The sequence below is a fragment of the Anopheles moucheti genome, chromosome 2, assembly GCF_943734755.1.
Source record: "Anopheles moucheti chromosome 2, idAnoMoucSN_F20_07, whole genome shotgun sequence".
In the NCBI taxonomy this organism is placed as follows: Eukaryota; Metazoa; Arthropoda; class Insecta; order Diptera; family Culicidae; genus Anopheles; species Anopheles moucheti.
Genome location: NC_069140.1, coordinates 82059482 through 82076649, shown reverse-complemented (window position 1 = coordinate 82076649; position 17168 = coordinate 82059482). Strand labels below are relative to the sequence as shown.

Sequence of the window (17168 nt, the reverse complement as noted above, 5' to 3'; positions counted from 1 at the left end):
ACGGGACCCAATGAGACGGAGAAGTGATATACAAATAAACAAATTAGCTAATTTACTCTCGCACTCTGCGCGTTAATTACCTTAATTTTTATTTTCTTTTGTAGATTTAAATTGCGCTTTGTTTCTTGTTTAGATGTGAATTACCCGCATGCGATGTACATACGTAGTTACAGTTACAGTATGTTTGATGTTTAGGGGTACCATCCGGGGTTGGTTTCTAATTTTATTATTCCTTCCTACTTGCTGGATGTTCGGCCATAGACCACTTTTTAAACTTCCCTATTACGTGACAACTTTCCAAGTTAAAAGTATACTGATCAATGTTCGTACGCCGAAGAAAACTTCCTCGTCGGAGGTCAAAGGATAATTGATTTTTGGAACGGACATGCTACCCTTTTTATATCATTTTTTGGACGTGGCGCTATCGGTCGATTTTGTGTGTATTGGTATGTATGTCCCATTTTTTCCCTGAACACGATTTTCCCTGAATTCCTGACCATTAGTACATGTTTCGTATTGTTGTAAAGTCTCCTCTTCGGGCCTACCGAAAAGCAACGACCTCATATTGTTCTCGTTTTGACCAGGTTTGATTTCCAATGAACATCTCGTTAATACGCACTAATTCCCCTAGATGGCGCAATTCGTGTCCTAGCTAAGTTTTACCCAGGCCGTTCGGGTCGCCACAAATGGAGATGATGATTTTGGAGATTCAATTGCCAGATGATTTAAATTTCCAGACCATGCGCCAACTGATACAAATGTGACAGATAGTGATGTCGGCAATGTCAAACTGTTGTTGGTATTACTGCCCGGCAAAAAGCGAGTTGACGCCATTAACGTCAAATTCCATATACGCATGCGCCAAAAACGCGTGCGGCAGAGCCAAAGTGGGTAAAGAGACTAGGTGGGCTCATAGCTCTTTTCAGCAGGCCATTTTTAAATACCCATTTGACGTTTCGCGTTACGGTATCCGTGCAGAGTTGTTTTTGTTTTGATTGTGTTGCCTGAAGCTCTTCCAGCAAATTTGAATCGATAATTTCAGTTTCTGTATTCAGTATTCTGCTCCTTCCCTACTCTTTGCGAGTTTATTTATCAGTTCAATAAAGGTGTCCAGCTTCCTGAGCCGTGTGTGATCAACGGGCAGCCAACTTCGAAGTAATTTAAGACCGACAACTGATTGGCATAGGTCCTAATCAGCCGTATTGAGAGCTTGGATTTGGTACAATTCTTGAATTTGAACAACACTGAAAATATACTCTCTGCACGCAATATCATTCAGAACGATAACACACACACACTCTCAAGTGACCGTACCGCGAACTGTCAAACCATTTCTACTTTTTTTTCATAGCGCGGTTGTCAAATCGTTAGGGATGAACCCACCTAGTCTCTTTACCCACTTTGGGCAGAGCTGTGAGCTGACTCCACCCTTACATCGCGTTTAGACTTGCGAACAACTGTTTGACAGGTACAGTTAAGTTGAAGTTGTGTTAATCTAAAGCAGCTTAAGAAATCGTTGGTAATCTCATATTATCAACGGGTCCTTGCTATTTGATTAGCACATTCAACACCGTGCCAAAATCGTGCAAAACGAACGATTAAACGATGAAGCGGCACTGGACCAAAGGAGAAGAAAACAACGAATCGAGACGAATACAATATTACACCTAGTCGAATAATTTTATTTTTACATTAATTATTTTAAATTAAACCTGAGATTATATGAACCCTAGTTAACAATTTAAAAAACGTTCCGGCGATATTCTGTCTTGCACTCTGATGAATGGTGGAACATTCGGCTGTAGAAACAAAAAGGGCAGTAATATAAGAAAGAATAAATTAGTTTCATAGCAATTCTTTATAATTCTGCGTCCCACAGTTGCTACCCTAAACTTACCTTACAGCATCTAATATGGTAGCACAACAATTTGTCAGAATGTTTATCCGCGACATGCTTCTTTATAATTTTCAAATCATTAATGCCATAATCACAATATATGCATTGAATCATAAACATGTTATGCGAATTGATGTGGCTTATTATCTTCTTTGCTGACATTAGCTGATCACAAACATGGCATGCAATGTACGTATCGCCATGCGATTTAATATGATTCCGATACTGTTCCAGATCATTGAATTTTCTTGACGGACAATCTGCAATTGAATACGAGCAAAAGCATTAAATTCCGTGTGATGGAAATAGCACCTCCCAACTTACTTGTACATTTCAACATCTTTACGTTGCTTTTCAATTCATTCATAATGATATCTCTATCCACAGAGTTGTATTCCTTCTGTCGACCCGGAATGCATAAGATTTTGGCATCGGCATCGTGTTCGATGTGGTAATTCCGTTGATGTACTCTGACACTGTTGGGATCCCGGCTCCGGTAACAACAGCGATCACATTGATAGGCAGAGTACTTGTGTATCGTTTCAACGTGTTTCAGCAAATTGTGCACACTTAATGAAACATATTTACAGAAGCAACATTCCAACCATGAGCTGTCACGTGCTATTGGTTGATGCGACGAAGCCAGTTTTTGGTGATTTTGAAAATGTGAGCCTATTGTTTGTGATGTTTCTGTGTAAAACCCACAGTTATACGCAGTGCATTTGTATGACGCTGTCAAAAAGAGAACTGTTAATTTACTCCTTTCTATCATCCTTTTACTGACATCACTTTCATTCCAGGGCTGCAGAGCTACCATTGATGACGATACGGTGCGCTGATCATTTTGTAGACATACAACTGTAGAGTTCGCTGGTTTTTTGGAACCAGCATTGTTTGTACTATGCTTGAGTTGATTACTGTACGAGGATGCATTATACACTGGAATGTTGTTTCTTGATGCTTTATCCGATATATTGTTATCCACAGCTGAGAGGATATCACCGGGAAGCTTTTTAACACGAACGATGCGAGAACATTGACTTCCTTCTTGAGGTTTAACTGGGTTGTCGTTTCTTGATGCTTTATCCGATGTATTGTTGTCCGTTAAAGAGACAATATCAGCAGGCAGTCTTTCAATACGAACGTTGCAAGAATATTGACTTCTTTCTTGAGGCTTTAGTTTTAGAAAGGTCGCACTAACATCACGCGCTTTTTTAACGATGCTGGACAAGTGGTTTGTTTCGTATTGATCGATGCGGTCAGTTAGAATTTCTTGTTTTATTAAAATAGGCTCTGGTCGTAACAAATCCTGCTCCTGTACTATAGTTCGCAAAGGTGTCTGGCACTCATTCGATAGCGTAAGTTCCACTTCTTGTTCAACCTGCGTACTTATATTTGTATCGTCTAGGATTGGTTCTAATTTCACCATCCCGTATGGCAGTTCAATGTCTTCGTTCTGCAGGTTGAAGTTGACCAAGCTAAATTTGATGTATCCTACCTTAATTGAACCAACCTCTGGATGATCCTCTCGGAGGTGTCGCGTCATATTTACGAAAAGAACTTGCACAAAATTACACTTGTTGCACATGTACGCGTACAAGTGATTCTCCTCAAAGGTGTAAGTGTGCCACAACTGCATGGAAGGTTTCGTACAAACTGAATGATGCGTCACTTTGTCGAATGGAATTCGTGCAAATGTTGGACATAACATACATTTGTAACGATATTCACCAGTATGTTTCGATATGTGATCCAACCATAACTCTTGCGATTCGCTCAACTGAAGGTCACAAAAATGGCATCGAAATACGATTATCTCATGGTCTCCATACCTCGATACTGCTTTTCGGCCACTAATTCCGTATGGATCCGCTCTTATAAGCTTTGCCTGCTCGGGTTCTATGCGACTAACGTACACAGTCTTCTTTGGATGATTGTACACATAGTGTTGCACCATTTGTTCTCCATTGTAGGAACACAGGCAACATTTCTCCATGTAATCGCTGCGGCAATGTACTTTTGGATCGTTGTTAGGCGGAGGATTTTGGTTCATTGCCACATTTGGTGATAGAATTGTTCGCTCATCTTGGTCAGAATCTTCATCAGAATTCTGCACTCCTTTCTCGATTGCACGGATGTTGTTTGAATCATTTATACTCGAACGAGTTCTTTTCGCAGGTGGTGGACTTGGGGAGCATCGTGTTCTTTTTACTGAGGCAGTTTTAGGTGTTGCCACCTTTTGTTCCTTTTCGGTTGTTACATTATTTATCACATTTTTTATTCCAATATGATGTTGGCTACTATTCATTGATTGTACATTCTTTTGTGGTTTGGAGACCGATTTACGTGCCGTTGGTATGGTTTTTTTGGGAATAGTCGACGTTGCTGTTGTTTGTTTTTTCGTTTCCATTGATATTGATTCTCTGCGGTCACTGATTTTATTATGCACTGGGTCAATTTGCTGAGCTGCTTCTTGGATTTTCAAATATTTCATTGAGTCGATTGATTTGCTTCGAGTGCGATGGACAATCTGAACGGGCACAACTTCAATACGTTTCAAAACTATTTGTACTTTTTTGGTTATTCCATATTGTTTCAACAATTGCATATTGCGATCTTCTTCAATCGAGACACTTTTCCTTCTGCTTAATTTTGGGAAAATTGCTGTAGTGCGATCTTCATTAATCGAAATACTCTTTCTCCTGCTCAATTTGGGGAAAATTTCTGTAGTGTATGAAAGTAAATCATGCAGCTCGCGATGATTTATTTTATTTTTTGTTTTATGGCTTGGTTTGACAGGTTTGGACATTTCAACAGTTTCAATAACTTGACCAATAGTATTATCGTTTGTTGTAATATCTTCCGTAGAGCCATCGTTACCACTCGATTGTTGAGTGGTTTTGTTAGCTGTTTCCAATAATTCACGCATATCATTTCTGCTATCTGTTGGAAGTTGTCCACCAGCGTTGTGACTGTTTTTGCACAAATTTGGGGTACTATTCAATGAAGTTGCTTCATTGTAAATAGCGGCATGTACTGATTGCGGTTCAGTTTTGGGTAAGTCTTTATCATACGATTTGTCATTATTCTTCGCACTGACTTGGATAACTGTGGCGATTTTCTGCTTGTTTTGTATTTTCGCTTCATCCTGAAGTTGCAACATCCTCTTATGTTCACCATACGTGGCTGCCTGTGATGCTGGAGCGAACAATTCATGCCTGCGTTTAAATAAGCTTTTAGATGTTTCTCCAGTACTGTTTGCAATATTTGTAGCAGAACTCTCTGATGCGCAAATTTTTCTCCTGGGATATTTTAATGCAAGTCTTTGCTCGGTTTCCACAGCAAGCTGAGCTGTAGGTGGAATGCAACTCTCACTAACGTTTCCTGCTGGTTCCGAATTCGACGAACTGTAAAGTGTGGTCGGGATGGCACTGGTATTCATATTAGTGTGATTTTCCAACACCAATTTTGAAAAAGTCTTTCGACATGCCATGTGTATCAACTTTCTGCATTCTTCTAACGTACTTTTCCTGTTTAATAAAATGAATTAAAATTGTTATTTGAAAATGTTTGATTATTTCGTCACTTTTCATTTTCACACCTCTGGTTCATACGCATAAAATCGTTGAGCTGTTTCAGTTTTTCTTCCAGGGGTTTACTAAAATTTTCATCTTTAACTAGCTTTAATTGAGCCATTGCTCTTTGAAGCCATATTTCCACATCTTGCCGCAAGTGTACATCAGCTACATCGTCCATTTCATCTGCAAATAAACAAGATTAACATCAATTTGGAACGTACACACACAAGCAGTTAACAATGAGCAAATAATATATTAACTTTTTTATAGGTATCAAGCGCTCTAGGCCTACCATTTCTGGCTTTCTTTGACTTTATTAACCCGCAGCTGAATAGTCAGTACTGCGTCCTGACGGGGTTTGGTCCGGATGAAATTTGGGACCGGTCCAGTCGTGTGAAGACCGGCACTGTAACCAAATACACCGCCGGGCCTCTCTTTTAATGTTTGTATATTTATTGCTGAAATGCTATTTTGAACACAGTTAGTGCACCAGAATCAACAAAATCGAACAACATTTCAGAATTAGGCAAAGCATCTGAATGTATTTGTCAGAGCCGATACGCTATAGCAGCGCTTGTTTAGGTATGATTTAGTTGGATCCACTCAACGCTTTGCTGACAATGCTATGACGGTCACATCTTGCACGATGGTTACTTCTTCGCTAGGCGCCGGCAGCGTTAGCTTAGGTCAAATGGTCGCATAGTCAAATGATTGTAAAAAATATGACACTGCATTTCGAGCAGTAGTCTTTCTTAAAGGAGCGTCCAGACTGTAAGCGTAACATACGCTCGAATGGTTTTCGAGCAGAAAATCGGCGTTTCTGGCAAACAAATTCACATAATATTGCGTTTTAGGATGATTTGGCAACACTGAACGGACCGTAACAAGTGTGGACACAAAATCCCCCGCGTAGCATAACAAGAATCTATTTTATTGCTGAAATACATTATTTTCGCACAAAGACCCTGGGAAAAAGTTTAATTCCGTGCTTAGATCAACCGCCAATGTTTAAAAATTGTTTCCGGTGCAAAACAACTCAAATTTGCTAAATTCGAGCATATGTTATGGTGCGGATTCAACATTTCGCTATTCTGTTTTTGTTAAGCGTAACAAGTATAAAATAACAACATTTTGTTATGTATAACTGTTATGGTCTATAGTCTGGACGCTCCTTAAAAGCGAATGAATCGAATGATGTTACGTCAAACTAAATTTTGATACGCGCTAGCCACGCAGTCAGAAAACTGAAACATATGAACTAGTTAAATCACGAAATTTTTTATACATCATTCCCCGAGTTAGATTGGAACTTACATTAATGGATCTAACATCACCACTGCATTGGAATCTTATTTGAGGAATTTATATCGAAATGTTGCATTGCAAACTGACCCTCGAGTTGTGGTATCAGATTTACGTATTTTGAGTAAAACTAATACAGGGAAACGATGTATAAAATCTTTTCTCAATATCATCTATTACCTAAATTTCTGCAATAACCAATATCATTCCAGATTCCAACATTTTATTTGAAGTATTATTTATTATTTTTCATGACGGTGGATTCTACAAAACCTTACCCAATTCGTATCTGCGAGAGCTCGATTCGAAATCGGTGACAAGTTGATAGCTTAAAAATCAGTCAACCTATTGAATTTGTTGCAATAGTAGAACTCAAACACGGCCAACAATCTATGGAATTATGGATCGAACACAACACCTGGAATTCGGTAGTTTTATTTTTTTTATAGTGATATTCATATACAGTGTTCTTCCAAAGCAGCGATCAATTGTCAGAATACTTGAGCCGGAGAAAATCAACTCCAAGTTGTGAGCATGCTATGGATGCAAGACGAGGTGTATACTGGGCCAGTTGTCGAGCACCATTCTCGTTGTTGTGGTGCAATTATCAGTCTTCTTTGATCGCACTATTCTTGCTTTAGATCTTTCTTGTGATTTCTAGGTAGTAAGCGTCATTTACTGTTTACTGTATCACACCCCCTCATAATTGAGGATTTTACTCAACTAAGTTTATCAAAATGATGAAGTTGAACTTCTTCTTGATCCACTGTTGAACACTAGGACTAAAACACTTTTTCTAGAAAATTCGCTCCAGGGCTTCTCTCCTTCACTTTGCCGATTGATTTAGCTCCAATTCATCCAATCTACGAGCTTGTTGTGTTCCTCTACACTCAGGGCGAGCGTGTCACTGTCGAGCACCTCGAGGACATTCTCATCATGTACCTTAGCCATCATATCTTTTTTTTGCCTTGAACACTGTCAGAATGTCCGGCACTATCCTTCTCCACACGTTTTGCTCTCCAATACCGCATTGACATCTTCTATTCATATTGTGCAAGACTCATAGCGATAGAGGAGTACCAGACGTATACGGTGCGTTATTTTGTGTCTTAGCGGAGTCTTATGGATCATAGGATTTAATACATGTCGATGCTTAAGTTACTGTTCGAAGTTACGATCGCAGAACTTATCCATTGCTTAGAGATGATCCCCGAACTGATAGTCAGCTCTTCAGGGGAATTATAGCCTCCGGCAAATAAGGACAATTTCATCGTAGCATTAATCCAATCCAATCCAATCCATAAGACTTCCCGTTTCAGTCGGTACGCTTCGCATACGGACACAGATATACGTCCTATGATGTTTGCGAGATTCGTACGAGTGTAGTTTTTCACTCTCACCCTACACTGTCTTCTTCTTCTTGGCCCGCTCACAGTTGAGCACGTCGTGCTGACATGGCCAGGTCACCAATCCGTTTCCAGGAAACTCGGTCCAAGGCTGCATTCCTCCACCCTTGGCTGCACCCGATCTCCGATAGCTTTTGCTCCACTTGATCCAGCCAACGAACTCGCTGCGCTCCTCTGCGCCTCGTGCCGAACGGGTCACTGGCGAGCACCTTCCTGGTGGGGCATGAGTCCGACATCCTCATCTCGTGCCCCAGCCATCGTATCCTTCCGGCCTTAGCCACCGTTAGGATGTCTGCTCCGCCAAACAGCTCAGCTAGCCCGTGGTTCATTCTCCTTCTCCACACTCTCTGCTCAAAGACACCGCCAAAGATAGTCCGTAGCACCCACCGTTCGAAAATGGCGAGAGCGTTGGCGTCCTCCGCCCGTATTGTCCATGACTCATCCAGACTCGTCCAGAGGACTACCGGACGTATCAGTGTGCGGTATATCGTGCATTTCGTGTGTTGCTGGAGCCTTCTGGATCGCAGGAGTTTGTGGAGCCCGTAGTATGCACGATTTCCCTGAACAATGCGCCTTCGGATTTCACTGCTTACGTTGTTGTCCGAAGTTACGATCGTGCCAAGGTAGCAGAACTCCTCTACCACCTCGAGATCGTCACCGTCAACTGATACTCTGCTTCCGAGTCGGGTTCTATCACGATCGGAGCCCCCGGCAAGCAGGTACTTTGTCTTCGTCGCATTGATCCTCAATCTAATCCTAGCGGCCTCGCGTTTCAGTCGGGTGTACGCCTCGCACACCACCGCAGATGTCCGTCCGATGATGTCAATATCATCCGCGAAGCCTAGGAATTGGAGAGATCGGGTAAAAATCGTGCCCCTGATGTCGAAGCCCGCGCTTCGCATGACACCTTCCAGAGCGATGTTGAACAGCAAACAGGAGAGTCCGTCAACTTGCCTCAGACCCCGGTGAGATTCGAACGATTCCGACAGCATGTTCGACATCCTCACCTTGCACTGCACCCCATCCATAGTGGCCCTCAACAGCCGTACCTGCTTCCCAGGGAATCCGTACTGCTGCATGGTGTTCCATAGCTCTGTCCGATCTATGATATCGTAGGCCGCCTTGAAGTCTATGAACAGGTGGTGCGTAGGGATCTGGTGCTCTCGGCACTTCTGGAGGATCTGCCGAAGAGTAAAGATTTGGTCGGTGGTCGATTTGCCTCTAACAAACCCAGCCTGATAGTTTCCGATGAAATCTGTAGCAATGGGCGCAGGTCTGCAGAAGAGTATGCGGGACAGGATCTTATAGGCGGCATTAAGGACTGTGATGGCTCGGAAGTTAGCACAGTCTAATCTGTCGCCCTTTTTGTAGACTGGGTGTATGACACCCAGTTTCCATCCATTCACTGTACTCCACTGTACACTGTACTCCATCCATTGTGGCCCTCAACAACTGAATTAGTTGATTGTTGTATTGTATTGTAGCAATATCTCGGCGATACAGAAATGGTCCCAAACAATCTAGACTACAGGTTATTACAGACTTTCCATTCCTTATTCTCACTTCATAGCTCCATGGCATAAACATGTATCTTCAAATATTCAGAGGAGCAGGGGGGATATACAGAGAAACACAATCCTTTGGCCCGCTCATTGTTCGTGTCAAACATTGTAACTAATCCAACTGTACTCATTTAACAGTTTCGCAATCACTGCACTCATACTTAATGTACATGCCCCGCATGCATGCCTTGTCTTATCAAACTTCGAACAATTTTGAACAGCACACGAAGCTTAAGTGATTCCACCACAAGGAAAGAGCAACGAACGATCACCTTTCTACTATCACTCAATTGAAAATATCGTCCAGCACAGCGCACCAGTAAGCAAATATTCACAACACTATTTATGACGCTTCGTGTCAAACAATGTGGCAAATTCAAGAACACCTGGTACTGATATTTGAACTCTTGTACTTCACATTTTCACTGTCACTGCACTTAACGTACATGCCACTTCCACGTGTTGGCTTGTCAAACTTCGAACTTAGACACTGAACGTCTGAAGCATACTATTTTAAAATAAAAAAGCTTTAGCGTATACTATTGTTATGATTCACTGCTCGTTTTCACTAAAAATGGACTGCATCACTAATATTTCACTCATTTCACTTTTCTACACAATATACACGCATTTACACTTTTATCAATTATCTTACCATCACGGTTGCCATGCATCACACTCTTTGTTTCGCATACAGGATGAACTCACAATCACTCATTATACTACCTACCTGGACGACGATTGTCCGTGAGCGATATAGAAAACTGCTACATCAGGCCAAAACCGCGAGGCAATTGTAGCGCCTGATAAGTAAATCTCCTGATCCGCCACGTAGGACAGCCGGAGCCTATGGTGACAGTTCGTATTTCATGGACAAAAGTTGATGGCTAAGGGACAGAAAACAACTGATGGCGTAGAGTAAGGAACCCACTCTTGAATGTATCATTTTTTTATATTTCTATGCCGATATGCCGATCTTATGCCATACGACTGTATCTTGACGTAAGCGTTCCTAACCTCTGTACCCATTTGGCTCCTCACAGCCAAACTACACACATTCTTTGACAGCAGGCACACACACTGACACACATTGTCAACGAATATCTATAGAGACGGCCATTTTGTTGACACGAAATGAAGAAGGTGCGCATCAACATATGACTTCTTGTAATAATTCGTACATTTTTTAAAGTACTCAACCTGCACTTAAATGTTTCCTGAAAACAAATGATCCCATCCTTTATAGCTTTCATTCAAACTCAATTAGAAAATATTATATGGTTTTAGCTATACAGCAATTTTATATAAAAAATAGGCTGCGTGCAATATGCACTATTTCGGTACTAGTTGTAGCCAGAACGGATGTTCTCTCAGAAACCAGCGCAATCGTAAATTTAATCACAACACGGCAAATTTATGCACTTGTTCGTGGTCCGTTTTTCTATGGAAAATCAAAGGCGTAGAAAGTGATCATACGGTCCTATCCGGGACAGCTGGTGTGTCATTACGATGCAACAAGGTCAGGTAGCACATACAAAAATCACACGATTTTTCACTCAACCCAACACTTCAATCCACACTGCCCTTTGTTTCCCAACGTGTAAACGGACTGGGAAGTATTACTTTATACTTACAAAGAAAATCGAATCAATCTTTTCCACACAAGAGAGAGATTTTACACCTCAGGAAAATAGGCGCTTTTTCTACCACGATGCAGTCTCGAATGCGCGTGGGTCTTTTGACAGTTCGTTCATGAAAGGCTGACCCATGCAATCTGTTTGACAGTTGTGCGTAATATTTCATTTCATGGATTTGCTAAGTTTCAACAGTCGTCAAGAAAATGTGAAAGATTCTTTTTTTCTACTTTTACTGCATTTTTACAAATAAAATTATTAGTCTACTTTGCTTTATCATTCTTTTTATACATGTAATCCGAGACAATTTTAAGCATGTCAATTTTATCAAAATGAATTGACAAATCTGGAAAAAAATATTGAAGTCCTTCTGCAGTTTTCACAGGAAACTACATTTTAAATAACCTAACTAATCTAACCCACATAGACCTAACTTATTCTGGCATACGCACTTACCGAAAAAAAAGCCATCATGCCAGAGCATGACCTCTGGACTTTCTGACTCTCTATACACAAAGCTATTCCCCTTGCTTTGAAGGGGAAATAAAAACCTGATTTCTTTATTTTTATTGCATCTGAATCATAAAAAATCGGCTGATCGGCTAACCTTTCGTTTAAACCTCGATCTTGTCGGAGTACATTCTTATTTAAAGTTTCTTCCAAGAATTTTTAACAGTCACATCTGTTGCACATCTTTCAAATAGACGCTTTTGGTAAAGCGTTTAATTTCAGCCAGTCCATCTCCTCGAGTGACAGCCTTTTTAAACGATTGGTGGCCTTGAACCTATATCCTCATTTGTGTGACATTTTTTTAGGTGAGTTGAGAGCTTCTGGAGGAAAGATTAATTTCTTTTCGCAGATGGTACGACAGTGGTAATTTCTTCGGACGCTTGATGTTGGAGACGTCAAAGTATTATTCCTTGGTGGTAATGTACAGTAGCCGATTCCACTACCATTAAGATCAAGATGTCGGGCTTCCTTTACAAGTTGTTTTTACAGACACTTTCAGTCGCTCCTTCCAGGCGTTCATCAGCTGATCAGATACCGTCGGCATCAGCTAATGCTTCCGAAAGACTATTGCAATCTTGTCTTCAATCAGCTAGAGTTTCCGAATGACCATTTCAATCTTGCGTGGGTAAGATCTTCTTCATGCTTTGAATATATGCTCCAAAATTCCATCGTAACGTTGAGGGCACCTTATCCTCATTCTTCGCTTTATACTTCTGTTGCGTAATTACGCTAGTTACGTCTGCTCTTCCGTTAGACGTTTCCATCATTCTCCAAAAGGGGATATCTATTTGGACTACTTGGGCCATGCGCAGTGTACGGTTAAATTTTCAAACTAAAAGCTGCGTAAATTCCGGGAATCGCATCTAACCCCATGTGAATTGGTCAAGTATTTTAATATCCATCGTTTTTGGGATACTCATTCTAGACCAGCTAATTCCGGGGAATGGTAAGATTCGTCTAGCTATTTATGGATTTTCTAAGCCTTTTGCGCAATAGACGTTTTCTCCACTGGTGTTGCATCGTTCCATGTCTGAACGATACTTCTTCCTCAATTGCAATATGACCACGCGCTATTCAACAGAAGGGTCTATAGGATATTACTGGACTTCGCCATCAACATAAACTCTCATCGTTCCCCTCAGATAGGCGGAATGTTGATAGTGCTGGAACTCGAGTTGCTGCTTACGGTTAAAATGTGTACTCTGCTATACAGCGAGCATCTCTTCGGCCATAAGGAAAAAAGGTATTCAACCTTTTCGTTGCATATCCATTGGGTTATGTCTTTTATAATTAATCGCAGATGAAGGTCAGGTCATCTCTTTTCACTGGCTTTTGAAGTAGTCCATAAAGATTATCTGTCTGTCTCGACTGCCAGGAAAGTTATTGCATAAAAAGACGGTATCTTTTTGTATTCCGATACTTAGTTTTCAACGCGCGTTGCAAACTACCGAGTAACTGAAGATGCAGATATTTACATGAAACGGCTAGCAGCTTAGTTCGAAATAGCTGTTTTGCACTGCATTGCAATTAAATTCGTCGACGTTTTGTATTTGGTCCATTTGGCGGTGTGTTTGCTGGACTGGATGCATTCGAAATGCCTGGCTCGGTCGACATCGAACCGCGGGTCCGTTTCTGTGATCGTTTCGGCCCGCTATCGTGTGTTCCGATATTATCATAGCTTTTAAGCTTTATTTTCGTCGTCCCTACTTCACCACGTTCCTTAACGTCTTTTTCTTCTTTTTCCCCATCTTTAGCCTCCTGCCGAGAAGACGGTATCGGTGTTCTGGAAGCTGAAGAACGGTGTTACTTCAAATCTATCATCCACAACGAGCGAGTATGTCAACTTACCACATGTTTTCGCAACCGAAGTATCCAATTTCGTTTCCAACTTTTTGGATTCGTGCTCCCCACCAATCGTAGCAGTAACGCTTCGTTCCGAGTCTTCTTGTCGCCGTTTCGCAAAAGCAGCACTGAAATCTGATTCCGGCAGACAGAAGTCACACTCATCATTAGGGAATGGTACCGGTTCCGCTTCGTCCAGTGCTTTTAGATTGTACAGCGTGCCAAGATGCGACCAGACTGCGTCGCTACTGATCTCTCGCTGCAGCGCTTTCGACAAGCGTTCGACGATGCAAGCCATGAAGAAATGTCTGTTGATTCCAACCGGCCGAACACCTTCCATGGCAAGAAAAAGTTGCACCTCCTCTTCTGCTGTCCACTCTGGATGTTCCATTTCTTGTTTCTCTCGCAAAACCGACAACATTGGTGAAATTGTTACCACTACTGTGGCATAAACACAAAATATGGACCACCGCTTGCTTGATGTGAACCGTTTGGCTGTCAAATACCAAGCGGCGTCTACACGATACTGATTTTCCAGATCAAACACGAGAAGAAAATGCACTTTTATCAGAAGGACGCTTAAAAGTGTTTAGCGCAAACTAGTTGCTTAAGTTTTGCAAAGATTTTATAATGGTTATTTGCTGTATTTTAAAAATTTACGATACAATTTGAGCGAATTTGTCCTAATGTTTTCAAGAAACCTTGGCATACTGCGCAAACTGTCATTAGCGTCATTTTGCTCCGATTGCTTGCCGCTATTTTTTATATCGCACAATTCTCAATAATGGCATCAAAGGAGCACGCGTCCGATATTGTAAGTAAATCCGATATTGTAACCTTTCCGCTGAAGAACATTATCCATAAATGTTAATTGCTATCTACAGAAAGTGCCCAACACGTTGGGACAGCAGCTGGGACTGAACATTGGCTGGATAACGGATCAGCAGTTTGCATGCTATGCATTCGGCAATGAGAAACGCAAGCGGTAAGTGCCGTAATAGTTGGCGTCCTATCGTTTGTGCTTTACAACTCATCCTATTTTGCAGCGCACCGGTTAAAGATTTTTCATCGGTTGACATCAATTTGGTGGGGGCGAATTTCATCTTTGATGAACCTGCTATACGATCGATGATTACGGAAGGTAGTAGAGTGTTTTACCGATTGCAACGGTTGCGGTACGGTGTTGTGGAATCTCCTGCTAAACCGATCGATTATGTGAAAATATCCCAGAAATATCGTACCATTTTGCGAAATGCACTGCAGACAATGAATCGCCAAATCAGCGAACTGTCGGACGATGATCCGTCCCAGGAGATGTACCGCAACCTAATAAGCTTGTTTTATTCGATCGAATGTACGTGGCATCTGCTGGAATTTCTCGTTATCGATAGTAACTCTTCCGGTGCGATCGTTTCGTCGCTGCTCGAGTGGATTCGCTTTCATTTTCCCGAACCGGAACGGGCTGCAACCGATATGTTGCAGAGCGGACGCGAGCTAGACAAGCAGGAAGACTACTGGCCTGTCGTTAAGGGATTGATACTGCAGGGACAAACGACTATCGCTCGGGCACTGTTGCGTGTGCACACAAGCTCCGAAACACACTGTTTCCAAATGGCCGAACAGGTGCTCCAATCCATGCCGATCTACAGCGTGTACAGTGGCCTGTCGGTGCACCGGTACAAAACCCAATGGCAGTGTTGGTGTGACAACGTACGCACCCTCATTACGGCCGGTAATTTTGCGGCAGAACCGAAGCTGGAGGAACTGCTGCGGCTCGTAAGCGGCGAACGAAAAGCTTGGTCCGAGCAGCTTCGATCGTCGACCTGCTGGTACGAATATTTTCCCGGCTATCTACTGTACACCGATTCCAGCTGCAAGTACTATCAGTTGGGCCAGTACGCCAACGATTGGATAGCACAGTTTCTAACAAACTGGAGAGCTGCACCGGACGATGTTTCGTCAGGCGAACGACAGTTCAAGTTTCTGGACAAGCTCGTTCTTTCGGTGATGGAAAACAACCTTGTGAGCGTGCTCCAACAGGTACAACTGTTTCCGGACAATCGTTGGTTTGCCGTCCACATAGTCGATCTGCTGTACCATGCGGGACTGCTAGACATGAGTGCCGGCGATGATGCGGGCGAGAACGCATCACCCTCGAAGCCGTCCCGAGGTGACGATGTTTCGGATGGAAAACTTGTCCGCGAATCGTTACTGTTTGATTTCGGCTCGCTGCTAATGTCTCGCAGCACATTCTGGCAGGTGGGCATGGATTATCTGGAATTTTCCTCCACCGAAGGATTAGGGGCCCGTGAAACGTTGCTAGCGCGCGTTCCGTTTCAAACCGAACGTCAAGCTGATCGGATCATTGCAGTTGCCCGACAGAACAATTATCCCGACGTTGTTGCGGAAGTGTGCAGGGTCGTAACGAAGCGTAACCTCGCGCACAAAAACTACAGCGGGGCGCTCGATTGGGCAACACGCTCACGGGACAGCTCGTACGTGCGTGATGTGGCGAATATATTCCTCGAACACTACTGCAACCACGGTGAGCTGCTGTGCGAACAGCAAGTGTCTCACCTGGGTTCAAAGTTATTCATCTCGCCCAGGCTGGTGTTCTTGGGGGCTTATTATGATTTTCGTAGGTTTTACCGAGAGCAATCATACGCCAAAGCAGCCGATCAGCTTATACGTCTGATGGACTCGAAAATCATGCCATCGTAGTAAGTTTCATACATTCGATCCTGCGATCGAACGATCATGCACTCTACCTTAATCCTATCCTTACTATTCATTTTTGTAGCTTTTGGCCATGCCTGATGGCTGACGCCATTCCACTGCTGGAGTTCAATGAACCGATCATTCCCTCGAAGGAAACGTACACCATTCTCGAGCACTTGCAGATGGATCTGGTTCCAATGCTGGAATTACGGCGGGAGAAGAAAAAGACCACAATACCGACTGATACTAAAATGGAGCAAGATCAAACGGAGGCGGATGATCACGACCAAACAGCGCTGATACCGAAATTTTCCTCCAATTTGCTCAACAACTGCACGGAAGATTTGATCAAAATACTACGCTTGGCGTGTGCCCGTAATCTTTCCCGCGCTCTCATTATCGAAAACACAATCAGCGCATAGTATGTGTTCCGTAGCCGTGTTCACTGTTCATAATTTTTGGTTTTGTGCTTGTGTAACCATACCACAATAAAATGTACAACTTTATAAGGCTCCTTTATCTATTACGGAAAGACTAGTATAGAGTTTAAAAGACGAAAGAATTCTTGTAGAATCAAACTCGCTTTAAACCCCAACCACAACTAATACAGAGGTTCAGGATGGGAAGAAAAGTTAATATGAAGTAACCAGAAGTATTAAATTATTGTTTTCTTTTTCTCGTTTCTTTCGTTTGCTGTACAATAATTTCTAAGTAATAAG

At 42.2% G+C, this 17168-nt stretch overlaps 3 protein-coding genes across 3 annotated transcripts; 1 reads left to right on the top strand and 2 right to left on the bottom strand.

The window, feature by feature from the left end:
- Positions 1–1544: 1544 nt before the first annotated feature.
- On the bottom strand, positions 1545–11456 carry LOC128309380 (uncharacterized). The gene is made up of 5 exons (XM_053045750.1): positions 11380–11456; positions 5499–5658; positions 2222–5427; positions 1898–2157; positions 1545–1799 (listed from the first exon to the last, which is right to left on the bottom strand). The coding sequence occupies exons 2-5, from the start codon at positions 5651–5653 to the stop codon at positions 1734–1736; spliced, it is 3687 nt and encodes a 1228-aa protein (XP_052901710.1). The 5' UTR covers positions 5654–5658; positions 11380–11456; the 3' UTR covers positions 1545–1733.
- Positions 11457–11571: 115 nt separating this feature from the next.
- LOC128309382 (MRG/MORF4L-binding protein) lies at positions 11572–14208 on the bottom strand. The gene is made up of 2 exons (XM_053045752.1): positions 13738–14208; positions 11572–13679 (listed from the first exon to the last, which is right to left on the bottom strand). The coding sequence occupies exons 1-2, from the start codon at positions 14150–14152 to the stop codon at positions 13417–13419; spliced, it is 678 nt and encodes a 225-aa protein (XP_052901712.1). The 5' UTR covers positions 14153–14208; the 3' UTR covers positions 11572–13416.
- Positions 14209–14504: 296 nt separating this feature from the next.
- Positions 14505–16958, top strand: LOC128309381 (nuclear pore complex protein Nup75). The gene is made up of 4 exons (XM_053045751.1): positions 14505–14545; positions 14616–14716; positions 14778–16451; positions 16532–16958. Exons 1-4 carry the CDS (start codon positions 14516–14518, stop codon positions 16869–16871), a joined length of 2145 nt encoding a protein of 714 aa, XP_052901711.1. The 5' UTR covers positions 14505–14515; the 3' UTR covers positions 16872–16958.
- The last annotated feature ends 210 nt before the right edge of the window (positions 16959–17168 follow it).